We start from the raw sequence: 27,571 nt of genomic DNA on the forward strand, positions 1-27,571 counted from the left end.
CTTAGCGGTTGGACGTCCGACTTTCGCTTAGGTCATGATCTCGCGGTGCGTGGGTTCGAGCCCCACGTCGGGCTCTGTGCTGACTGCCAGCTCAGAGCCTGGAGCCTGTTTCAGTCTGTGACTCCCTCTCTCTCTGACCCTCCCTTGCTCACGCTGTCTCTCTCTCTCTCCTAATAAATAAATAAATAAAACATTAAAAAAAAAGAATTCTAGCTTTGATTCTGTTACTTCTAAACTGTGTGAGCTTGGGACTCCAAATTTATTATCTGTGAAATGGGAATGATATACAAAATCTATTTCATTACTGTAAATCTAAGTAGATACACATGAGTAATTATTAAATCTATTGTCCAAATGCTCTATCTTGTTAAGACACTAGGTACTTTCTTAAGTATTTTGGGGCACTCAATGACTATTCCTTGGTTTCCACATTAAAGGTTTAACTGCTACTTTATCCCTATGTATTTTTTCTCCTCTTAGTGCTTACCCAAATGTAAGTGTGGTCTAGTAGCCAGCCACCTTCCCCTGTACCTTAAATGAACTGTTCAGTTTCATAAAACAAACAGATCACTATGGAAAATGCCACTTTGGTAAAAAAAAAACAAAAAACAAAAAACAAAAAACAAAACTGGAAACATGACAAAAGTAATATAATCATATCCAATTTCTATGGTCATAGTCCCTGGAATATGGTTTGTGGTGTTCTGCATTTATGAGACATTTGCCTGCTGTGGATGAGGCTCAATCCTCCCTATTGCCTCTTTTATTTCCTCCTCCAGTACTCCCTTCCTTAGGAGAATGACCAGAAGTCCAGCTTCCACACACAAATGCTTGAAGAGCCAGTCCAGGCAGAAAAATGGTTATTATTTCAAGTAGGTAATTTGCTTTCAGAAGCACTCCTGCCTGTGTAATTGACATCTCAATGGCCCAAGCCATACTCTAAACCCCTCTGGTTATTTCCTCACCACTTTTTTTCCCAGCTTCTATGCAGCTGTCTTGTCCCACACACAAAGCAGCAACTCCAACTCTAGAGAAAAGCAAAAGGCTTAAGAAGTCCTCTTTTTTTTTTTTTTTTTTTTTAAGAAAAACTGATCTTTCTTTATGACCATTCTGTAGGCCCAAATTTCCTTCAGTTTTAAATTTTGGCTGACTAAATTTTCAAACATTTTTTATAAAAGCTTTCTGGGGCGCCTGGGTGATTCAATCGATTAAGAGTCTGACTTCAGTTCAGGTCATGATCTCATGATTCATGGGTTCAAGCCCCGCATCAGGCTCTGTGCTAACAGTTAGCTCAGAGCCTGGAGATTGCTTCAGATTCTGTGTCTCCCTTTCTCTCTACCCTCCCCTGCTCACACTGTCTCTCTCTTTCCCTCTATCTCTCAGAAATAAATACAACATTAAAAAAGAAAGCTTTCTGATTACTTTCACTCTGTGCACTTCCACCAGCCTTTAGGATGTTGTCCAGAGGTATCTAATGGCTATTCTGATTTGGCTGCTCTTTAAATGAAAGGATACTAACAAGAAATGGCAGAGACATTCTTAATTGCCAACTATCCCCTTTATGTTATTTGATTAACATATTGGCAGTATGGATGAAGCAAGAAGTATTATCTAGACTCCCTAATTACTGTTAAATAATATTGATATTATTTAACATTATAATATAATTGCTATTAAATAACCTTTCTTATTTCCATGATCATTCATTCATTGGACATTAATTAGCACATTGTATGGAGGAGATACTCTACTAAAAGATATAAGGGAGGTTAGGAATAACCAAATTCACTCCATTCTCTCCTATTGTCTCCTATAAATGCTTCTGGCAGCAACCAAGCAAACTCTCTTGACTTCATGGTGCTCAACTGTGACCATATGACAGTCATCTGTCCTAACATTCTTTTCCTACCATTGTATCTCTTTTTTCCCCTTCTTCCTTGAAATCAGAAAAAGTTGCCCTCTCTCACACCTCACACTTAATAGATAATTACACCTCAAACATCTCTTACTCAAAACATCTCTAATTTTCTTTCATTCTTTCCCACTCTTGTCCAATTCCTGTACTTGAGAAAACACACTTCCTCATTCTCCTTTTCTGATACTCATTAAAAACCTTCAGAAATGCATTGAACACCTACTATGTGCCAGGTACTGTTCTAAGTCCTTGAAATACATCACTGGAAAAAATATCAAAGATGAAAATCTCTGCCTGCAAAGAGCTTTAAATCTAATGGAAATTGAAGTTTTTCTGTGCCTGACTAATGTGCTTATCCTTTATACTTCTTCATCCATTAATACTGACCTCACCCACCCACCCCCAAGAGGCTTCATAGAAGCCTTAGGATTCTGCAGAAAATAGTTGGAAATATTTTAATTCTATAAGGAAAAGTTGAGGCTTAAAAAAAAAGTCCTTAATAAAGATTATGGGATGTAATTCCTGGGCATCTAACTATCAGGTCAGTGATCTCTGCTATACTCAATGACTCTATGTCTGGTTGATCCAGATCCCAACCGAATAACAATGTCCCTAGCATAACTTCTGATACATAGTAATTATGCAATAAATATTTAGTAAATTATGGATGTGTATGTGAAAAGTTATACTCATCTACTTGGATGAAAAGAAGAGAGGGGAAGGGATGGGAAGGGAAGGGAAAGGAAGGGAAGGGAAGGGAAGGGAAGGGAAGAGAAGAGAAGAGAAGAGAAGAGAAGAGAAGAGAAGAGAAGAGAAGAGAAGAGAAGAGAGAAGAGAAGAGAAAATCTATGTGTTTTGAGATAAAATTAAAGCTATTTTAATGTGTCAAAATTCTCAAACTCTTTTATAGTGGTACAAAAGTTTTCCTCATAATTTCTTTCTTTCTTTCTTCTTCTTCTTCTTCTTCTTCTTCTTCTTCTTCTTCTTCTTCTTCTTCTTCTTCTTTTACAAATAGTTTATTGCAAGTTGGTTTCCATATAACACCCAGTGCTCATCCCCACAAGTGCCCTCCTCCATGCCCATCTCCCCCCTCCCCCCGACACCCCAGTCCTCAGTTTGTTCTCAGCATTCAAGAGTCTCTCATGGTTTGCCTCTCTCCCTCTCCCCCACTATTTCTCCCCTTCTTCTTCCCCACGGTCCTCTGTTAAGTTCCTCCTAATCCTCCTATACGTGCAAACATATGGTATTTGTCTTTCTCTGCCTGACTTATTTCACGCAGCATAACACCCTCAAGGTCCATCCATGAATTTCAATAGAAGATTCCTTGTGTGTTTTTGCCATCAATTTAGGACTGGTTTTCTCAATTTCTGACATTCAATAAAATAAAGGATTTTTAGGTTTATTTTTACTTTTTTTGTGGCTGTATTATAATTTTGTATCTTTGCTTATAGTGTATGTCTTGTATTTAACTGCATTAAGTATTAAAAGGCTATTTTGAATTGATCTGTAAAATGAACATTTTTATGGGTAAATATATTTGATAACTACCTTTTGAAACACAATCAGGTCATAAATGAGGAAATTAATTGTAATTGATTTGGAGACACTTAGCATAATCTAAAATCTGACCAATTAAGTTATAAGCAAGCTATGGGTTTATCTTCTTTGCCCTATGTTTTCCCCTTTAGTGAGAGTAGACTGTAAATAGATCAAAGGAAATCTGGTTGAAGAAGTACTGGTAGGTGCTTCTGGTGGGAATGATTGTGATTATGTAGGGTAGTATAATGAGGCCACCAAGTCTCTCTTTTTATAGAAAGACAAATGAAGAAGGAAATAGAAGACTGCTTATACTAACCCAACCTAGCTTGTGTGTTTAAGAGAGATAGACAGAAAAAACTTTTTTTTTTTTTACAGAAAAAACTTCTTTAGAGAGATTTGGTGCTCATGTGTTAACAATCTCATTAGGGTAAATATCCATACAAGTGTATGGAACTCCTTAGAAGGAGAACTAGACCAGGAAGGGAAATATTATGAAAACTATGTCTCTCTGCTGATATCCTCCTGTGCATAAAGGGCTGGTTGGAGAGGTTGTAAGAAACAGATTATCATGTATATAGCATTTGTTGGGGGAGGGCAGCTAATATTGTTGGAGACAAGCCAAGTCTATCTTGATGAGTAGACTATACAAATTAGAATGTTGTCCCAACACTGATTTCTCAGTATCTAGTAAGTCTGAAAAGTAATATTCATAGAGTGAAAACAGGTACAACCAAGGGTAAAGGTCATACTGTATGCTTGTAGAGGATTAGATCTTATTCTAAAATTGTGTTTCCCTTGTCTTTTGTTCCAGACATGGATCAATTCATAAACAACTTGGAGGTCCAACTTAATTCAGAAGGTGGCTTAATGCATGTATTCAAACAGGTCAGTTATCAGGAAAATGAAATACTAATAATATTGATCCATAATAGTGCTGAGTACCTGATAATCATTATAGAGCTAATGCTCATAATTTTTCTACATGTTTTTTGTAGCATGTTGGGGACAGAAAAGGGGTGAAGGAAGGGAGATTTCCTGGACGTACCTGAAAGCCTGGGTATCAGGTCTGAATACAGAATAGATCTGACCTAAAAGAAATAAAACCTCTGGGATCAAGACTATAGGGGAAAGTTAGACAGTTGGTAGACAATAGCAACCATTTACCTAACACTGTTCCACATTTCAGGCACTCTGAAGATTAAATATATTGTCTTATTTAATCTTCATAATAACTCTTTTGGATAGTTTTTTTTTTTTCAGGGCTCTCCAAAGAAACAAAACTAACAGAATATGTATGTCTCAATCTCTCCTTAGATGATAGATAGATAGATACATACATACATACATAGAGATTAAGATGTGTATCTATATACATTCTATATCTAGCTAGCTATTTAAAGAGAGACAGATTTTAATGAATTGGTTCACATGACTATAGAATTTAGATGAATTCAAAATTTAATAGGGGGTAGGTTAGTAGATTGGAAAGCCAGGGAAGAGTTGCAGTTCCAATGACAGTCTGCTGGAAGAGTTCTTTCCTGCTTGAAGGAGCTCAATCTTTGTCTATTAAGGCCTTCAAGTGATTGGATGAGGTCAATCCACATTATATATGGGGGGTAATCTGCTTTACTCAAAGTCCAGTGATTTAAATGTTCATATAAATAAATATATATATTTTACAGATGATGTTAGCTGAGGGCTTCTCATAGATGGCCTTTATGATGGTTAAGTAAGTTCCTTCTATCCCAACTTTCTCGAGGGTCTTTATTAAGAAGAGATGCTGTATTTTGTCAAATGCTTTTTCTGCATCTATCGACAAGATCATATGGTTTTTATCTTTTCTTTTATTGATATGATGGATCACATTAATTGATTTCTGAATATTGAACCAGCCCTGTCACTCAGGAATAAATCCCACTTGATCTTGGTGGATAATTCCTTTTATGTGCTGTTGGATTCGATTTGTATTTATCTTGTTGAGGATTTTTGCATCCGTATTCATCAAGGATATTGGTCTATAGTTCTCTTTTTTTGCTGGATCTCTGTCTGGCTTGGGAATGAGAGTAATGCTGGCTTCATAAAATGAGTCCGGAAGTTTTCCTTCGATTTCTATTTTTTGGAATAGCTTGAGAAGAATGAGTGTTAATTCTGTTTTAAATGTCTGGTAGAATTCCCCAGGGAAGCCATCAGGTCCAGGGCTGTTATTTGTTGTGAGATTTTGGATAACTGACTTAATTTCTTCACTAGTTATGGGTTTGTTCAGATTTTCTATCTCTTCCCGTGTGAATTTTGGTAGTGAGTGTGTGTTTAGGAATTTGTCCATTTCTTCTAAGTTGTCCACTTTGTTGGCAAGATAGTGTTTCGTAATATTCCCTAATAATTGATTGTATTTCTGAGGGGTTGGTTGTAATAAGTCCATTTTCATTCATGATTTTGTCTATTTGAGTGCTCTCTCTTTTCTTTTTGAGAAGCCTGGCTAGAGGTTTGTCAATGTTGTTTATTTTTTCAAAAACCCAACTCTTGGTTTCATTGATCTGTTCAACTGTTTCTTTGGTTTCTATGTTGTTTATTTGTGCCCTGATTTTTACAATTTCCCTTTTCCTACTGGGTTTGGGGTGCTCTTGTTGCTCTGCCTCTAGTTCCTTTAGGTGAGCTATTAGATTTTGCACTTTCACTTCTTCTAATTTCTTGAAATAGGCCTGGAGACCAATGTACTTTCCTCTTAGGACTGCCTTTGCCGCATCCCATAGAGTTTGGATTGTTGTATTTTCATTTTCCTTTGTTTCCATATATTTTTAATTTCTTCTCTAATTTCCTGATTGGCTCATTCATTCTTTAGTAGGGTGTTCTTTAACCTCCATGTTTTTGGAGGGTTTCCAGACTTCTTCGTGTGATTGATTTAGTTTCATAGCATTGTGATCTGAACGTGTGCGTGGTATGAACTCAATTCTTTTATATTTATTGAGGGCTGCTTTATGTCCCAGTATGTGATCTATCTTGGAGAATGTGCCATTTGCACTTGAGAAGAAATTGAATTCCATGGCCTCCGGATGTAGAGTTCTAAATATATTTGTCCAATCCATCTGGTCCAATGTGTCATTCAAGTCCATTGTGTCTTTAGTGATTTTCTGTCTGGTTGATCTATTCATTGCTGTAAGTGGAGTATTAAAGTCCCTTGCTCTTAGCACATTCTTATCGATAAGATTATTTCTGTTTGTGATTAACTGTTTTAAATATTTTGGTGCTTCCATATTCGGTGCATAGACGTTTATTATTGTTAGTTCTTCCTGATGGATAAACCCTGTAATTATTATATAATGCCCTTCTTCATCCCTTGTTACTGTCTTGAATTTAAAGTCCAGTTTGTCTGATATAAGTATAGCTACACCACCTTTTTTGACTTCCGGTAGCATGATAAATATTTCTCCATCCCCTTACTTTCAATCTGAAGGTGTCCTCCAGTTAAAAATGAGTTTGTTACAGACAGCAAATAGATAGATTTTGTTTTTTTATCCATATTTCTACCCTTTGTCTTTTGATTGGAGCATTCAGCCCATTTACATTCAGTGTTATTATTGAAATATATGGGTTTAGAGTCATTGTGTCGTTTGTGGGATTCATGCTTGTGGTGGTGTCTCTAGCATCTTGCATTCCTTGCAACATTTCCCTCAGAGATTCCTCCTCAGGATTTCTTGTAGGGTTGACTTAGTGGTGACAAATTCTTTCAATTTTTGTTTATTTGGAAAGACTTTTATCTGTCCTTCTATTCTGAATGACAGGCTTGCTGGATAGAGGATTCTTGGCTGCCTATTTTTTCTGTTCATCACATTGAAGATTTCCTGCCATTCCTTTCCGGCCTGCCAAGTTTCAGTAGATATGTCTGTTACCACTCTGATAGGTTTCTCTTTGTATGTTATGGCCCTTTTATCTCTAGCGGCTTTCAGAATTTTCTCTTTGTCCTTCTATTTTGCCAGGTTCACTATGACATGTCATGCAGATCGATTCAAGTTGCATCTGAGGGGAGTTCTCTGTGCCTCTTGGATTTCAACGTCTGTTTCCTTCCCCAGATTGAGGAAGTTCTCTGCTATAATTTGTTCAAGGACTCCTTCAGCACCTTTCCCTGTCTCTTCCTCTTCTGGAATTCCTATGATATGGATATTGTTCCGTTTGATCGTATCACTGAGCTCTCGAACTCTCATTCCATGTTCCTGTACCGTTTATCTCTCTTTTTCTCAGCTTCTTCTTTTTCTATAATTGTGTCTTCTAAATCACCTATTCTCCTTTCTGCCTCTTCATTCCGTGCATCGGATGCCTCCATTTTATTTTGCATCTCATTTATAGCATTTTTTAATTCATCACAACTATTTTTAAGCTCCATAGTCTTTGTAGCAATAGTTTCTCTGATGTCTTCCATGCGTTTTTCAAGCCCAGCATTTAATATTATGATTATTTTTCTAAATTCTTGTTCAGTTATGTTGCTCATATCTGTTTTGAGCAGTTCTTTAGCTGTCATTTCTTCCTGGAATTTCTTTGGAGGAGAGTTCTTCCGTTTCGTCATTTTGGTTAGCTTTCTATCTCTTGTTAATTTTAAAAGCTTGTCGTACACTTTGCCCATGTGAGTTCTGCTGTATTAGAGAGGGCTCTTTGACTGTTCAGGGCCTGTCTGTTCAGGAAGTGTTCTTTGAGGATCACATCTGGCCATATGTAGCAACATGGATGGATATTGAGGGTGTTATGCTGAGTGGAAGAAGTCAGGCAGAGAGGGACAAATACCATATGTTTGCACGTATAGGAGGATTAGGAGGAACTTAATGGAGGACCGTGGGGGCGAAGAAGGGGGGAAACAGTGTGGGAGAGGGAGGGAGGCAAACCATGAGAGACTCTTGAATGGTGAGAACAAACTGAGGACTGATGAATGTGGGGGGGGAAGGGGGAGATGGGCATGGAGGTTGTGGGGATAAGCACTGGGTTTTATATGTAAACCAACTTGACAATAAACTATTTGTAAAAAAATAATAATAATATAATAAAGTAGCTCACAATTTAAAAAAAAAAAGGAAGTGTTCTTTGAATGGTGTCTCTTGGTTTCTTTTGTTGAACGTTTGGTTATTTTGTTTCCCTACTCGTAGCGGTATTTGGGACTCTCCACCATGTGTACTTTGGCTTGTTTCTTGAGGCAGCCCTGGAAAAAGAAAACAGACAACCACAGAGGGAACACAGGTACACAAACGCATAGAAAAAACCAATAAACGTACAAACCAAGGCTCAGGTAAAAACAAGAACAACAACAACTACAACAACAAAACAGCTCTCTGGCGGGTATGACGTGGTTTGGTGTAAGCAGGTCTCACCTCCACTGTATCCACTGGCTGCTCCCTGAGGCCCTGCCTTGGTGGTTGTGGGAAAAGAATGGCATCACCCCAGTCACTTCTCAACCAAGTGTTGCAAATCTCTCCCTTTGTTCAGATCTCCCTGTTCTGAGGATGCAGCGAAGGTGGGCTCAGTTCTATGCCCCACACCCCGCCTCGTTTCCAGGTCACAGTCAGCGGGCTTTGTTTATTCCACCCTAAACAGTACAGCAGGTCACTGCTTCCCTGCTGCCAGGTGGTTGAGTAGGGGGTGGGTAAGTGTTGCAGCCTCAGATCCGCAGGAGTCAAGCAGGGATACAACCGGAGTGCGTTCGGGAACGTAGCAACTTCAGGTCCGCAGAGTCTGCACCGCTGTCATGTGCTGCTGGCACTGCTGTCGCAGTCGCTGCACCACTGGGCCACTGCAGCCAGGGATGGTGCCGGGAGTGCTGCAGTGAAGTATTTTTCTGGCGCCTTTTGAGACCAGGGGCACCTATTTCAAAGTCAGCACCCCAGCCAGAACTAAAAATCACTCTCTTTCCAAGCCAAGGCTTTGCTCTTCTCCAGGGACGGTTCTACAAGCAATCTCAGGTTCTCTTTCCTTTCCCTTGGACCAGCCACAGCTCACCACAGCTCGCTGTGGCTCATCACTCACCACAGCTGCATGCAAGCCGGGTTCCCTCCTCTCCCTCAATATCTCCGGGTCCCGGCCGCTTTTATCTTCCCCAGTTCACACTCACACACTTATGAGGTTTTCTTCCCAGCATATTCTGTCTCTTTCTCTGCCCAAACTCCTCTGGCTCAGTGTCCTATGCCTTCATGCCTTCTCTGTTTGAGAGATGAGTGCAGGCGAAATGTACGGAGCTCCCTACTTCTCTGCCTTCTTGCCGTTCTCTCCAAAGTCTTCTCATCTTTGCCAATTCTAATACCGTTTATTTCCTTTTGTTGTCTGATTGCTGATGCTAGGACTTCCAGTACTATGTTAAACAACAGTGGTGAGAGTGGACATCCCTGTCGTGTTCCTGATCTCAGGGGGAAATCTCTCAGGTTTTCCCCATTGTGGATGATATTAGCTGTGGGCTTCTCATTAATAGCTTTATGATGTTTAGTACTTTCCTTTTATCCCGTCTTTCTCGAGGGTTTTTATTAAGAAAAGATGCTGTATTTTGTCAAATGCTTTTTCTACATCTATCAACAGGATCATATAGTTTTTATCTTGTCTTTTCTTTTTTTTTTAATATCTTTATTTATTTCTAGGAGAGAGAGAGAGAGAGAGAGAGAGAGAGACAGCGTGAGCAGCGGAGGGTCAGAGAGAGAGGGAGACACAGACTCCGAAATAGGCTCCAGGCTCTGAGCTGGCAGTCAGCACAGAGCCCGACGCGGGGCTCGAACCCACGAACCGCGAGATCATGACTTAAGCGAAAGTCGGACGCTTAACCGACTAAGCCACCCAGGCGCCCCTGTCTTTTCTTTTCTTAATGTGATGTATCACATTGATTGATTTGTGAATATTGAACCAGCCCTGTAACCCAGGAATGAATCCCACTTGATCATGGTGGATATTTCTTTTTATATGCTGTTGAATTTGATTTGCTAGTATCTTGTTGAGCATTTTTGCATCTGTATTCATCAAGGACATTGGCCTATAGTTCTTTTTTTGCTGGGTCTCTGTCTGGCTTGGGAATCAAAGTGATCCTGGTTTCGTAAAATGAGTCTGGATCTTTTCCTTCGATTTCTATTTTTTGGAATAGCTTGAAAAGAATGTGTATTAACTCTGATTTAAAATCTGATAGAATTTTCCAGGGAAGCCGTCTGTCCCAGGGCTTTTATTTGTTGGGAGATTTTTGATAACTTATTCAATTTCTTCTCTAGTTATGGGTCTGTTCACATTTTCTGTCTCTTCCCATTTGAATTTTGGAAGTGTGTGTGTGTTTAGAAATTTGTCCATTTTTCCTGGTTGTCCAGTTTGTTGGCATACATTTTTTCATAATATTCCCTGATAATTGCTTGTATTTCTGAGGGATTGTTTGTAATAAATCCATTTTCATTTGTGATTTTGTCTCTTTTGGTGCTCTCTCTTTTCTTTTAGTGTAGCCTGGCTAGAGGTTTATGAATTTTGCATATTTTTTCAGAAAACCAACTCTTGGTTTCTTTGATCTATTCTACTGTATTTTTTTATTTGTGTATTGTTTATTTCTGCCCTTATCTTTATTATTTCTCTTCTTCTCCTGGGTTTTGGGGTTTTTGGTACTCTGCTTCTAGTGCCTTTAAGTATGTTGTTAGATTTTGTATTTGCGTGTTTTCTAGTTTATTGAAATAGGCCTGGATTGCACTGTACTTTCCTCTTAGGACTGCCTTTGCTACATCCCAAAGAGTTTGGATTGATGTATTTTCATTTTCATTTTTTTCCATATGTATTTTAATTTCTTCTCTAATTGATTGGCCCATTCATTCTTTAGTAAGGTGTTCTTTCACTCCGTGTTCATGGAGTTTTCCCAGACTTTTTCCTGTGTTTTTTTTTCAAGTTTCATATCATTGTGATATGAATGTATGTATGGTATTATCTTAACTCTTTTATATTTATTGAGGGCTCTTCTATGAACCAGTATGTGATCTATCTTAGAGAATGCCCCTTGTGGACTTGAGAAGAACTTGAATTCCATAGATTCATGATGTAGAAATCTAAATATATCTGTCAAACCCATCTGGTTCAATGTGTCATATAGGTCCTTTGTTTCTTTACTGGTTTTCTGACTAGTTGATTTATCTATTGCTGTAAGTGGAGTATTAAAGTCCCCTGCAATTAGCCCATTCTTATCAATAAGATTGCTTATGTTTGTGATTAATTGTTTTATATATTTGGGTACTCCCGATTTCGGTGTGTAGACATTTATAGTTGTTAGCTATTCCTGACGGATAGACCCTTTAATAATTATACAATGCCATCTTCGTCTCCTGTTACTGCCTTAACTTTAAAGTCCTGTTTGTCTGATATAAATATGGCTACTCCAGCTTTCTTTTGACTTCCATTAGCATGATAGATATTTCTTCATCCCCTCAGTTTCAATTTGAAGGTGTCCTCGGGTCTAAAATGAGTCTCTTGTAGACAGCAAATAGATGGGTTTTGTTTTGTATTTTTTAATCCATTCTGATACCCTATGGTTTTTGATTGGAGCATTTAGTCCATTTACATTCAGTGTTATTATGGAAAAATATGGGTTTAGAGTCTTTGTGTTCTCTGTAGGATTCATACTTGTAGTGGTGTCTCTGGTACTTTGTTCTCCTTGCAACACTTCCCTCATTGAGTCCCCCTTAAAATTCCTTGCAGGGCTGTTGTAGTGGTCATGAACTCCTTTAATTTTTGTTTGTCTGGGAAAGTTTTTATCTATCCTTCTATTTTAAATGACAGTCTTGCTGGATAATGAATTCTTGTTTGCATATTTTCCCAATTCAGCACATTGAAGATTTCCTGCCATTCCTTTCTTGCCTGCCAAGTTTCTGTAGATATGTCTGTTGCAAACCTGATCTGTCTTCCTTTGTAATTTAAGGAGTTTTTTTTTCCCTTGCTGCTTTCATGATTCTTTCCTTCCCTTAGTATTTCGTGAATTTGACTGTAATAGGCCTTGTTGATGGTCGGTTTTTGTTGAATCTTGTGGGGGTCCTCTGTGCTTCCTGGATTTTAATGTCTGTGTTTCCCCAGGTTAAGAAAGTTTTCTGCTATTATTTGCTTACAGCACCCTTCTGCACCTATTTCTCTCTCTTCATTTCTGGGACCCTTATGATTCTGATGTTGTTTGTTTTTAATGAGTCACTGATTTCTCTTATTCTTAAATTGTGCTCTTTGGCTTTACTATCCTTCTTTTTTCTGCTTCATTATTCTCCATAAGTTTGTCCTCTATATTGCTAATTCACTGCTCTGCCTCATCCACCCTTGCCGCTTTGGTATCCATTCGACATTGCAGCTCTGTTATAGCATTTTTTATTTCACCCTGACTAGTTTTTATTTCTTTTATCTCCATAGAGGAATTATAATCTATTTTCGACACCAGTTAGTACTTTTATCATCGTGATTCTATATTCTGGTTCAGATATCTTGTTTGTATCTGTGTTGGTTAAGTCCCTGGCTGACGTTTCTTCCTGCTATTTATTTTTGGGTGAATTCATTTATTTAGTCATTTTGAAGGAAGAAAAGGAATGAATAAGGTAAATAAAATTAAATTAAAAATTGAAAACAACACACACACACAAATAAAAATTAAATAAATGATTCTAGATCCTAGGTGTGCTTTGGTCTTGTTATTGAAAGGAGCTTGATTGATTAGAGGAAAAAGGGAAAAAATTATAATTAAGAAACAACACACACACATACACCCACAAAATCAAATAAGTGATACTAGGTCCTAGGTTTGTTTTGGTGTGTTTATTTAACGGAGCTTAATTGACTAGAGAATAAAGGATAAAATAAAAGTAAAGGGAAAAAGAAACAAATTTTAAAAAACAAAAAAATTTTGAAAATTTGAGAAAATGAATACGATGAAATAAAATAACTTGAAATGATGGAAGTAAAACAGAAGTTGAAAATTTTACAAAAGAGTAAAAAAAATTCCAAAAGAATAAAGGAAAATATTTTTCATAAAAATTGAAAATAAAAATATTTTTAATCTTTCTCTATTCAAGTAATAGAAAAGAAACAAAATGAAAGAAAAAAAAGAAAAAAAGAACATTAAATACATGGGCCAGTGAACAGACTGAAATACAATTAGTATTACATTGTTTTCCTCTAGAAGTCAAAGCAAGAAGCACTTTATAGTCCTTAAACTAAGCAGGTGGAGAAATTTGTGGTGTTCCTGAAAGGCAAGGTTGGCCCAGTTGGACAAGGCTTAGTGTAATGGCCCCGTTCTCCACTAGATGGCGCTACATAGCTTACTGGTGTGGATTGTTGTGGCACCTGTTGGTGTGTATAGGTATGCGTGGGCTGAGTGAAATTTGCATCACTCCAGTACCCAGTCTAGTATCAGAACTCTGTGCTCTCCCTGACCAGGAATCACACACCCTTCTTTGTCGTTGGTTTCAGTCCACTCCCCACTTTTACACTGTCTGTGACCATGCTGTCCGGTTGCCAGATGGCACCTCCCTCCTGAGTTTTATTTCAGATGTGGCTGTGTTTCCTGACCCCTCACTTTTGAGGGACTGTAGGTTTGACCCACTCAGATCCTCCAGGGAGTTGTCTCACCGAGCAATGGCCGGGTGCTGGCTGCACCCAGGAACACTAGTGAGACCTTGCTTCTGCCAATGTCCAGAGACTTGCAACTGAGTGACAGCCCACCCCAGAAAAATTTCTGGTTTTCATACAGCAGCAGCTTTCTGGAATTATGGAAAATCTCACATGGCCTGAGGACCTCCCAGACCTCCTCTTTTCCTGGGAATTTGCCCTTCCCACCAGAGCACCAATAGGTATTTAAGCGACGGAGTTTCAGATTCTGTGCTCCCACTGTTCATAAGTCTTAATGGAATTTAAACCCTCTCCTTTCTCCCTTTTTATTTCAGTCCCTGCAGCTGTTTGCACCTTTTATCCACTTTCTCTCTAGCTGCTTTTGTGGGGGATACTTTTCCCATATTCTCCTCCCATCTCTGTCCTCTCTCCACAAGTAAAAACAGCTCCCTGCCCTCCACAGCTCCTCTCTCCCCCAGTTTACTTCTATGTGCCAGGTAACCTGCTGAGTTCTGTGGTTCAGGTTGTGCAGATTGTTGTGTTAATCCTCAAATCAGGTTTCTAGGTATGCAGGAAGGTTTAGTGTTGATTTGGCTGTATTTCATGTATGTCAGACAGAAAAAAGACTTCCATTCTGTTCCGCCAGCTTGGGTTCTCTCCCATTAACTCTTAAAATGGTTGGTAGAATTCACATAGAAAGCCATTTGTTTCTGGACTTTTGTTTCTTGGGAGTTTCTTTTAATATTAGTTGAATTTCTTTGCTGGTCATTAGTCTGTTCAAATTTGTTTCTTCCTGTTTCTGTCTTGCTAATTTATATGTTTCTAAGAGTTTATACATTTCTCCCGGTTGTCCAATTTGTTAGCATATAATTTTTCATAATATTATCTTATAATGGCTTGTATTTCTTTGGTGTTGTTTGTTATCTCTTCTCTATCATTTATGATTTTATTTATTTGAGTTTTCTATTTTTTCTTGATAAGTCTGGCTAAAGATTCAACTTTATTGATTTTTTTTTCCCAATAGCCATTTCCTGGTTTCATTGAGCTGTTCTTTTTTCCTTATCATTTATTTCTGGTTTAATCTTTATTATTTCCTTCTTTCTCCTGATTTAGGTTTTTGCTTGTTTTCCTTTTTTTCTAGTTTCTTTATGTGTAATCCTAGGTTGTTGATTTTATATTTTTCTTATTTCATGAGGTAGGCCTGTATTGCTATCAACTTCTCTCTTAGAACTGATTTGCTGTATCCCAAGAGCTTTGGACTGTTCTGTTTTTTATTTTCCTGTATGTTTTCATTTTTTCTTTGATTTCCTGGTTGACACGTTTATTGTTTAGTGGCATATTATTTGACCTCCATGTATTTGTGTTCTTTCATATTTTTCTTATAGTTGCCTTCTATTTTAACAGGATTGTGGTCAGAAAAGTTGCCTGGTATGAGTTTGATCCTTGGATTTGTTGAGGGTTGTTTTGTGGCCTAATTAGTGTTCTATCCTGGATAATGTTCCATGTGCACTTGAAAAGACTGTGTTCTGATGTCATAGTATGGAATGCTCTGAATATATCCATTAAGTCCTTCTGTTCCAGTGTGTCATTCAAAGCCATTGTTTTCTTATTGATTTTCTGTTTAGATCATCTGTCCATTGATGTAAGTGTGCTGTTAAAGTCCCCTCCCATCATTGTATTACTATCAATTAATTCCTTAATATTTGTTATTATTTTATGTACATGGTTGCTTCTATGGGTGCATAAATATTTACAATTATTTTATGTTCTTATTGAATTATCCTCTTTATTATTATGTCCTTTTTTTGTCTCTAGTTTCAGTCTTTGTTTTAAAGTCTAGTTTTTCTGGAATGCCTGAGTGGATATGTTGCTTAAGTGTCTGACTTCATGTTAGGTCATGATCTTATGGTTCATGAGTTTGAGCCCCATGTTGGGCTCTGTGTTGACAGCTCAGCTTCACATTCTGTGTCTCCCTTTCTCTCTGCACCTCCCCTGCTCATGCTCTGTTTCTCTCTTGAAAATTTATAAACATTTAAAAAATTAAAAAAAGCGTATTTTTTTCTAAAATAAATATTGCTACTACAGCCTTCTTTTGACATCTATTTGTATTATAGATATTTCTCAGTCCCCTCAATTTCAATCTGCAGGGATCTTTTGGTCTAAAATTAGTCTCTTGTAGGCAGCATATAGATGGGTCTTGTTTTTTTATCCATTCCATCACTCTATGCTTTTTTCATTGGAGTGTTTAGTCCATTTACATTCAAAGTAATCATTGATAGATATGTATTTATTGTCACTGTATTATTTGCTATGTGATTATTTATGAAGATTTTCTATGATCCTTTCTTGTCTTTCTTTCATGCTTTGCTGAATTTCTTTAATAACGTATGTGATTTTATTTCTCTCTTTTCTTTGTTTTTTTTTTAATTTTTAATGTTTAATTTATTTCTGAGAGACAGCGTGAGCAGGGGAAGATCAGAGAGAGAGGGAGACACAGAATCAGAAGCAGGCTCCAGGCTCTGAGCTAGCTGCCAGCACAGAGCCCGACGTGGGGCCCGAACCCACAAACCGTGAGATCATGACCTGAGCCGAAGTCAGACACTCAACTGACTGAGCCACCCAGGCGCCCCTTCTCTCTTTTCTTTGTATATCTATTTGTGATTTCTGATATATGGGTACCATTATTTTTATATAACTACTTGTGCATATAGCAGTCTATATTAAGTCGATGATCATTTATGTCTGAACCCATTCTTTACTCCTCTCCTCCCCATGTTCAAGGTAAATGTCATATTTTAGATCTTTTCATTCATGAGTTCCTTGACATATTGTTTACATAAATAGTCATTTGTACTGCTTTTGTGTTGGCCTACCTTCAGATTGTCACTTGTAATGCCCTGCCATGTAGTGTCTTCTGTTCCCCAGGGCCTGGCACTTCTGGGAGTGTCTCCATTGTGTGATGAGTCTGCACTGCTGTTTTGCCCTGTCACTTTATCCTTCAAGCCAGTAGTTCCAGAGGCTCTCTTTGCTTGTTGTGGGCAGTATTTGGCCTCTGTAATGAATGTGGCACATTTTAACTAAGTATGCTCTGGTCTGCTTGTGATATGAGAGCTGTCACTACCATGATTGGAACTGAGACTCTGCAAATATCCTGAGATGGAAGACCGGGTATGAGCCAGGGTTTGGTCCTGTATTCTGGGGTAGGGGGCATACAGTGCTGAGACTGAGGTAGGGAAAGACTGGGAGGTGGTGTTTTCTGGAACACAGAGACGGGGCTTGGTGTAAACAGGTTAGTCAGAGCATTGGCTGTGGACTTGTTCCTATAGGTGGCGCTGTGCTCAAGCTGAGAAACATGGGTGGGAAATGGCTCTACCTAATTCTTTCATTCCAAGAATATCTCTCCATAGATGCTGCCTCTGCAGGATGCACTCTGAAATGAGTAAATAATCTCCCCACTCTATACATGAGGTGCTCTTCAACTCACTGTTTCCTTGCTGTATGTTCCTGGGTTGTTTGCTTGCTTTCTTTCCAAGAGCAGTACATTGCCATCTGAGCTGCATCCCAGACAAGCCTTTAAAATTCCAGGCTTTAAGTTCCCCCTATGTTTGTCGGTCTCTTGCTCTCCTGTGTGACTGTGGCTCCCTCCCCACTGCACCAGCCACAATCTGTTTCTGTCCTAAACCATGTCTCCACCCTTCCTACTTTCTTCATTGTGGCCTTTTCTGTACCTTTAGTTGTGGAGTTTGTTCTGCCAGTCTTCCAGTCAATTTCTGGAGTATTTAGGATGATTTGATAATATTCTAGTTGTACTCATGGGATGAGGAGAGCCTAGGGTCCTCCTACTCCACTGCCATCTTCCGACAACCTATATAAAACTATAAACATTAACAATAATTCTTTAATATCATCCAATATCCAGTCAATATTCAAATTTTTCCAATCATCTCATAAATGTGTCATTTTTTTTCCTCTTGTTTTCTTTATGGTCTCTTTGAATGCAGTCTTATTTCTTTTTCAATCAGTCCTTCATTGAGGAGCTAGTTAATTCCCACCAAAATAGCTATGCACACTCTTCGAAAGAATTATATTTTATCTCCAAGCTTTTCTTTGAATTCAACCTTCGATCATATTCCAAATATACAAAAATAAAGGATAGTTTTTTGTATAAGGGATGTATTACTGAACACTCTCATAATTCAAAACTCCTATAAACCAAATCTAATTGTGATAGAGAATGAGATCTTAATTTTGTTAACTGGATAGAGTAGCACCAGTATCTCCAAGGCCTTCTTCAAGGACCAGTGTGTTTCTTGGCAATGGCATACACAGTTCACAATATCATTGACAGTTACATTAATGGATTTTTAGGGGTTTTTTAATTATGTTGAGGTTTTATGGGTTGTTAAAAATATATATTACCTATAACATGACAATTTATTTCATATTTCTTTTTTAATTTAAAACTTACACATTTTGGTTTTACATATAATACAATTGACAATACTGCATCATTAGTCACTAAGCATATTGTCTGTTGTTATATCTCTACAGACACAAAACATCTCTCTTACCCATTCTCTGCCTAAAGAATTCTTATCAATTTTCTAAGATCCATATATAATAGCTCTTCCTCCTTGAAGCTTTTTCTCATCTTGCCTAGAAAGAATGAACTTTTCCCTTTACCTTTTCTTAAATGCCTTGCATATATATCTGCTGCATCACTTATTATGATATGACTTATAAGCTATTTACATTAGTCTATCATTACAGTTAGTATGTTAGTATGCACTTTGTGGTTAGATCCTTACTCACATTTCCCTTCATTGAACTTAGCACAGTACTTATGGTTGATATTCAGAAAATGTTGACTTTAAGTAATCTTTCAGGATTATTATGATGATTAAATGAAATAATTTGTATCAATTGCCTGATACAGTGCCTGGTACTAGTGTTTAGTAAAGTTCCCCTTCCTTTCTCCTCATATTCCTGCCTCATTTCAATTCTCTATATATTCTGTCCATGAGAAGTAAATATAGATTTCTTGATTTCATTCTTCACATGACTTTTTAGGGTAATGACTATTTTGCACTATTTATTTATTTATTTATTTATTTTAGGTCACTGGCTCCCTTCATATCAGAGATCCTCCTAAGACAGAAGACAGAGGGAATATAATATCTCCACCATTCCCAGATGCCAGGCCTATGGAGAACCCTGCACTACTTAGTGACATCAAGATTGAGCCCCCAGAAGAACTTCTGGCTAATGATTTCAACCTGCCCCAGGTGGAACCAGTTGACCTCTCTTTTCACAAGCCCAAGGCTCCTCTCCAGCCTGCCAGCATGCTGCAACATCCAATATGCTCTACCAAGCCACAGCCTGCTCTCCAGACACTTGTAGTGTCCACTTCATCTGACACAGGCACTTCAGCAAATATCTCTACTGTTCTTACTCCAGGCTCTATCCTGGCCTCCTCTCAAGGAACTGGTGGCCAGCAGATCTTTCATGTTATTCACACCATCCCCTCAGTCAGACTGCCAAATAAGTTGGGTGGCCTAAAGACAATCCCAGTAGTGGTACAGTCACTGCCCATGGTGTATACTAATTTGCCTGCTGATGGGGGCCCTGCAGCCATTACAGTCCCACTCATTGGAGGAGATGGCAAAAATGCTGGATCAGGTAAGCATCAGTGTGCCCCTTTTCTGGGCCTCACCTTCATCAATTTATTCTCTTTTGGAATCATCCTATCTCCTATTTAATTTCATCCCCTCTAATTATTCTTGCATATAGCTTCAAGAATAATTATTTGTAAACACTGTTTTTATCATGTCTCTTTAGTGCTTAATATAGTTCAATGACTCTCTTTTGTTTCATCCATGCTTCTCAAGTTGGGGTATGCATATACATTTTTAAGTGTTTATTTATTATTTTTGAGAGAATGTAGGGGGGAGGGACAGTGTGAGGGGGAAGAGGATGTGAGGGGGGCTCCACACTCACAACAGTGAGCCTGATGTGGGGCCTGGAGTCTCAAACTGCGAGATCATGACCTGAGCCCTAGTCGGACACTCAACCAACTGAGCCACCCAGGCACCCCTGAGGTATGCATATTTTTGAATGAAATACTATGTATCTTTCTAGATCCTGTATGCTATTTGATAATAAGTAATTTAAAACATTTTATATCTTAAAAATATTTTATTAAAGAGAAAAGTTTACAATTTTAATAACCTTTTAAGATAAAACACAAATGTCAAAAATAGTTTTAAGCTTATTAAAGCACACTTGAATGCTGACAAAAACTGAGGACTGATGGATGTGGGGGGAGGGGGGGATGGGCATGGAGGAGGGCACTTTGGGGATGAGCACTGAGTGTTATGTAGAAACTAATTTGACAATAAACTATTTGTAAAAAATAAATAAATAAATAAATAAAGCACACACTCTGGGACTTTCTAGAAAAATGCATTTATTTGTCTATGCCATTAGGAATGCTTCTGTGGGAAAGTTAAGAACATTTCTGGTGCTACATTTCTACCCAGGCTTAGCACCTATCTCTCCCAATACCAATTCTATTCTCTTCCATACAGGTAAAATAGTCTTCTTTGAAACATTACCATCTTCTCTGTGCTCTCCTTCATTTGGCATCTATCATCCTCCATTTTACTTTTTATTTGCCTGTATCACAAGCATATGGACATTCTTCTCAACCGAACTGCAAATCCCTTAAGGAGGAAACAATATTATTTCCCTTTGTGAATCTCTAGAGAACCTAACCTGGTGGTAGATAGTAGTTGTCTTGCAACAAATACGTTGATGAACAAACTTGAAAACCTGTACAGGAGAAAGCTCACATGTTGTAATCTTCCCTTTTTGTTTAAAAAATAAGTTCATAATTCAGAAAGGAATAAATTAAGTCCTTCCTTCACCACTATTTCCCAGCCACCCAGTTCTCATTGTAGAGATGTATCTACTTTAGTTTGTAATTAGAAGTGATCAAAGAAAATTATAGCCTCTGAAGTGGTTCAAAATATTTAGCTTCACCACAGCTCTAGAATTACTGTCAGTTTTTGATGTTGTGCCTTAGGAAGGACATTGGGATGTTGGTATAATCCGAAGAGTTAGAATAGTGAGTAATTTCAAACACATGTCAAAGGAGGAGTTGACAAATGTTTAGCATAAATTAAAAAGACCAAAAGGGTGATATATGGGTGGAAGTGACTAAAAATCAGATCTTACCTCATTATAGAAAAAAACTTTCTAAGAGTTTTTTTTTTATCTTTGAAATTCAACGCCTTGTAATCATTCCATCACCAAATGTAGGAGACCGAAAAACAACATACTAAGTAAGCATCAAGTTGCTGAGACTCTGTAGTAGTAGGGTTTTTTTTTCTGCTTTAAAATGCCATCATCTACTAATGGCTAATTATTGTAATGGTGTTTATAACAGTCTTGTTTTTGAGATTCCTCTGAGGGGGTTAATTAAAATTTTGGTATTAGTTCTCCTATGGGAAAAGAGAGACAATAAAATCCCTAGTGTGAGTTTGCTGAAATCAAGGCAGTGATAGCACCAAGCAATGATTTGATGGAGCTTTCAATTGTGCTCATAATATCTATGAGTCCATCAGAGCCACTGTAAATAAGCAAAATAGGTTTTAAAAGTTTCAATGTAATTTTAAGCTAAAACCATTAGCCCAATAGTCTCCAAAATGGTATGCTTATACCTTGGTTTGGAGGTAGGGGAGTGAGGAATGCACACAAAACAATTGGAACACAAGAAGAAAATATCAACTTTCTATTTTCTCACCCTTTACATGTTAGTTTTATTTTTCATAATGTATACAAAATTTTAGTATGCTAGTACATTTATAACATATGTGCACACACACACATGCAGAGACACACATGCATACTGCAATGTATTTACTTTTATTTTTTTATTTCTGAGAGAGAGAGAGAGATACAGCATGAGCAGGTCAGAGAGAGAAGGAGATACAGAATCTGAAGCAGGCTCCAGGCTCTGAGCTGGCAGTCAGCACAGAGCCCAACACTGGGCTCGAACCCACAAACCGTGAGATCATGACCTGAGCTGAAGTCAGACACTTAACCGACTGAGCCACCCAGGCGCCCCCAATGTATTTACTTTTTAGTGAATGATACACAATCAGTTTATAGAGGCAACTGTACTAGCCAAATATTTCACCCCCAAACCTTATTGCCACCCTTAAGCTTCTTCTATATAGAAATTTTTAAGCTTTGACTAGATATAGGAGACTGGTGACCATCTGAGTTTTGTTAGGTATCAGAAACATCAGAGGTTGATAGTATAAGAGATACTTGAGGGCTTCTCCTGACAAAGGTGGAAGGGAATGATGCCAACATGTATCAAACTAGGTACTAGTTATGCATTTCATCTTATTGATCTGTTTCCATTTAGGGACACAAAAGCCAAAGGAGTTTTTAATCTCTGAGGTGAACTCAGGCATCGATCTTAGGATATCCAGAGAACTATTCAGAAAATTCAATTCAACAAACCCACATTGAGCCTGACTTTTCAGGAGACTTTTTATTGTGAGGGCTGGAGATAGAAAGTAAAATCATACCCAGACACTATCTCATTTAACTTACTATCCTAGAGAGGCTCATTCCAATGATACTAGTATGCTCTTTATTACCTTACCCTCAAAGGAATTTTGAAAAGTTTTCCTTGTACTTCCATACAAATACACTTCTTTCATCTTTACTTTTTCTTTATTTCTCTATCTTGTTGTACTTCTCATGGTGGGCCACTGGAAATCCTGAAAATTATAACAGAGGCACATATATTTGTAGCCCACACTGGTCTTTTTCTTTGCTTTTAGTGAAAGTTGATCCCACCTCCATGTCTTCACTGGAGATCCCAAGTGACAGTGAAGAGAGTGCAATTAAGAGTGGATCCTCGGCTTTACAGGGTATTCAGGAACTACAACAAGAGTAAGTACTTTTGTCTTTACTTCAGGTCTGTCTCTGTATATATGTATGTGTCTGTGGTAGAACTGGAACAAATTTTCAGACACAATAGTAAGCATTAAATGATAATAAAATATAGGTAAATTGCCTTCCCAGGGAAGGTGTTAGTTTGTGTGCACACATGGACATGGACATGCATGTTATGGCAGGGTTGTGTCCTAATTGTCCAGGCCATCAATTTTGTCCTTCAAAAATCTTCAAATTTACTATAAAGTAAGGTTGCATACTGTTTCTCTCTGTAAGTTTAAAGCACTCTTGTCTTCCAATGTTAGAACTAATAAAGTCATTGTTTTGTGTTTTAACAAGCATGTTGTATGAAAAAATACATTTATGAAAACATAAAAAAGAGACTTTTTATAGTGCAATGCTCATGATGGGAACAGAAACCACCCAAGGAAATAGTACCACCTCCCAGGACCTGCACTTACTGCAAAGAATGGCCTAGTTGAGGGAATTGCTTGAACTATTTCAATTATTTATTCTCTTGAAGACCTACTGTTAAATTTGTATTAATTAAATGCATGTATGAGGTGATCCCACCACTCAATGTAAGTCCATTTATTTAACTTCCATGTTAAAATCATTCTTTGGTCCTATCTCTCTTTCTTTGCTCAGACCATCAGCAATGACCCAAATACAGGGAGAAGAGTCTCTTGATTTGAAGAGAAGACGGATTCACCAATGTGACTTTGCAGGATGCAACAAAGTGTACACCAAAAGCTCCCACCTGAAAGCCCACCGCAGAATCCATACAGGTCTGCTCACCTCCACTCCATCCCCAACACACACACACACACACACACACACACACACACACACACACACACACAGAGTCTCTGAGAGATTGGAAGAAAGTCCTGAAACAAAGATTGATCCATTTATACTCATGGGCCTAAGCTTCATTAATGAATTTTACTCTTATGTCTTGTTCTTATTCATATGTGGCTTTTATAAAACCAACCTAAGAAAACACTAAGTCTGACATCTTCTGAATAAGCATTACCCCACTGAGACCATGTGGCTCTTTCTAATTGGGAAATAATAACATTTATGTTAAAATTAAGTGACTAAGACATTACTCCTTCCCTTGTTACCACAGTCCCACAGGTTTTACTGAACATTGAAAAACACAAAGGCAGTTTAAACCAAGTGAAACTGAAGCAGGCTTTTGGAGCTAAGCACAATACACCAACCTATAACATGCTTTTGTTTGCTAGAAAAAAAAAAAGGTGCACGTTAAAAAATAATAAGTAAAGCAGAACTGGTGGGAATGTGCCAAGTTGGAGGGCACCTGCCCTCTCTGAAAGAGAATTATCACTCAACTCCAACTAATAATTACCAAATTTCCCAAATTTTAAAGAAAACCAGAAAGTCAAAAATTTTATGTGAAACATGCTAGATTTTGGATGTTGGCATATAATTTAAAAAATATTATAGTACCATGGAATCAAAGAAACCTGCCTATGGGCCAGATGTAGCTTGTCAATCATTAGTTTATACCCTCTGCTTTGTAGACTCCTTCTCTCCAATCATCTCTAGCTCAGAATTGAAGCTTGGACACCAGGGATAAGAAAGGGGCCTTTCTTTCTTATAAACATGCATTGCATTAATACTTGTTGTGTTAGAATTTGTATGGAAGAAACCAGAATTCTAGTTGCTGTGCCCTGAAGCTCTGAACAGGTGACAAATTTCCAGGCTGCACTGTCCCAACATTCCTGTGCCAGCCTTCTTATTCATTGATGTTTTGTTGGCCCCTCCTTCATGCAGAGTACAGCGATTCCACACACACACATGTGTGAGTGTATATATATATATATATATATATATATATATATATATATATGTGTGTGTGTGTGTGTGTGTGTGTGTGTATACGTATTTATGTGTATAAATATAAATATAAATATATATTAAGTATTTAAACTTAAAATTTCAACATGTAAAAGTAGAATAGTTTACTGGAATTTCAAGTATCCTGCACCCAACTTTAACAATTATATCAGCATATGCCTAATTTTGCTTTTTCCACACCCCTACTGACACCCTACTCTGCAGTGTATTACTTTGGTGAAAATTCCAGACATCATATAATCTTAGTCATAAATACTTCAAAATATATTATTAAAAGATGAAGATTTTTAAAAATAGGCACAATATTACTATCACATACAAATTCCTTAATGTCAATTTTCCTTAATATTGATATCACATTTGGGGCGCCTGGGTGGCTTAGTCGGTTAAGCGTCCGACTTTCGCTTAGGTCATGATCTCGCGGTTCGTGGGTTTGAGCCCCGCATCGGGCTCTGTGCTGACTGCCAGCTCAGAGCCTGGAGCCTGTTTCAGAGTCTGTGACTCCCTCTCTCTCTGACCCTCCCCTGTTCACACTGTCTCTCTCGCTCTCTCCTAGAAATAAATAAAAACATAAAAAAATATTGATATCACATTTATTAATAACACATTTCCCCAACTGTCTAATAATTTTTAAATATTTTTCAAATTAAGGTTTAAACAAAGATTATACATTAAATAATTTAATCAATAAGAGAAGGCACCAGCTATGCCAAAGTTTGAGGAAATAGTGTTCCCTTCTAGGCAGAATACAAAAGCTGTGATATGGGAGTCAGCTTGCCTTATTTTAATAAATGACAGAAAATCCACATAACTGGGGTGTATTGAATACAGGGAGAAACCTTCAGATGCAAGAGTGATAGGGGAAAGACCACCTAAGAGGTTACTGCAATGATTCAGGCAAAAAATTATAAAAGACTGACTAGTATGTTGGGAGTGGATGTGGGGGAAAAGAAGTGAGTATATTGAAATTTAAAGGACACTTATAACTGTCATATTTCTGTTTTGGGGGAAGTGTGTGGACTGAGGTGTCATTCACAGAGATAGGGAGTTTGCCAATGATGAATACAGTAAGTTGGAAAATCCCCTTGGAATCAAATCTTGGTATTCAACCAAGGTATACTTTTCTCTCTTCCTGGTATTCCACAGGTTCTTTATTCTTGAGGTAGGTACAGAAATGCCTTTTCCATTGATGTCCAAAGATCAGAGTTCATTTCAAGGGGCCCATAGAATAATATCCCTGTCTCTGGTAGATATTTTCTCAGCAGAAAACCATGAGGTTTGTGTTTATTTGGATACCACCTCTAGCATACATTGCAGCCATTCATCTCCAGTGAGCTTACAATTATACAAAGCAAGAGGTGCGGATACCACATTTCCATTAAACATAACTTTCAAGTTCTAGTTTTTTAAGAATGGGACCACCCAATCACCCAGGCTCAAAATTGATCATTGATTTTTAACATTCTTTTATGTTCTCAGTTATTTGTTCCTGAAGTTCTATTATTCTTTCTTCAAATAGTTCTTTTATTGAGGATGTAGACAATATATTCCAGGAGCATATATTGTGAAGCTACATTGTTTGGATTTGACATCCCAGTCTACCATCATTACCTGAAAGTTGCTTTACCTTTTTAGGCCTTGGTTTTCTTATCTAGTTTTCTTATCTATTATCTGTATATTAATAGTGCAAAAACACTTAGAATAGTATCTGGCATATAGTAGACACCCAGCAAATGTTAATTACTATTAAGGTTCTCTCAGTTCAAATCTCACTGCCGTGCCCCTTAGCCTTTTTGTCTTGATTAATTCTTTTGCCCCCCCCCCAATTTGATTAACTATAGTTGACAATTAAAATTGTATATGTTTGAGGTCGAGGACAATGGTGGTGGAGTGGGAGGATCTTAGGTTCACCTTATCCCATGAACACAACCAGATAATGATCAAATCAACCTAAATATTCCAGAAATATACCTGAAGACATACAGAACAAATTACACAACTAAAGGGATAGAGGTCACATCAGAGAAGGTAGAAAGTGTTGTCACATGATTTAGGAAAGAAACATATTGCTGGTGCTGCAGAGGGGAGGGGTCCATGGTTTCTACAACATAGAAGGTTGAGAGAGGACCACACAGGGGAACACACAAGGAAAATATTTACTCAAAGCCATTGGCTTGGAAAAATAAAGGGGCTAAATTTACTGAGTTCATACAACCAGCAGGGATTAGAGCTTGGATTTTTAAAGGTTAGCATGCTTGGCTGGGATATAGCAGAATGGCACTGCTCTGCTCCTGGAAAGTAAGCAGACAAAACACCTAAAGGTAGACAGCATGGAAACAGTGAACTGAAGAGTGCCTTGGGCACTGAGCAGGGATATTATTTGCTTTTCTCAGAACAAGTCCCTGAGAGGCAACACTCATGGAGATACATCTCCAAGAACAAAGGAGGTGGCAGGTGTCACTTCCTTCACCCACCCCTCAGCATAAACACAGGGCCACCTGAAGGAAGCAGCACAGTACAGACACTGGCTGCCTAACTTTCATACACAAAGACCCATTCTCCCGCACACAGGTGGTTCTGCCCTTTTCAGTCACACTTGCCTCAGTCTCTGCACAACAGGCCCCTCCTCCAGAAGACTAGCACAAACACCTGGCCACACCACATCTCCTGACCAGAGAGAGAGTACGGTAGGGCCTCAGT

At 38.0% G+C, this 27,571-nt stretch overlaps 1 protein-coding gene across 1 annotated transcript; it reads left to right on the forward strand.

The window, feature by feature from the left end:
• The first annotated feature begins 4,264 nt into the window (after window positions 1–4,264).
• Window positions 4,265–22,988, forward strand: KLF8 (Kruppel like factor 8). Its single transcript, XM_039225524.1, has 3 exons — window positions 4,265–4,339; window positions 19,132–19,693; window positions 22,873–22,988. Exons 1-3 carry the CDS (start codon window positions 4,268–4,270, stop codon window positions 22,986–22,988), a joined length of 750 nt encoding a protein of 249 aa, XP_039081455.1. The 5' UTR covers window positions 4,265–4,267.
• Window positions 22,989–27,571: the final 4,583 nt, after the last annotated feature.

The sequence above is a fragment of the Hyaena hyaena genome, unplaced genomic scaffold (assembly GCF_003009895.1).
Source record: "Hyaena hyaena isolate Hyena2069 unplaced genomic scaffold, ASM300989v1 scaffold_2271, whole genome shotgun sequence".
In the NCBI taxonomy this organism is placed as follows: domain Eukaryota; kingdom Metazoa; phylum Chordata; class Mammalia; order Carnivora; family Hyaenidae; genus Hyaena; species Hyaena hyaena.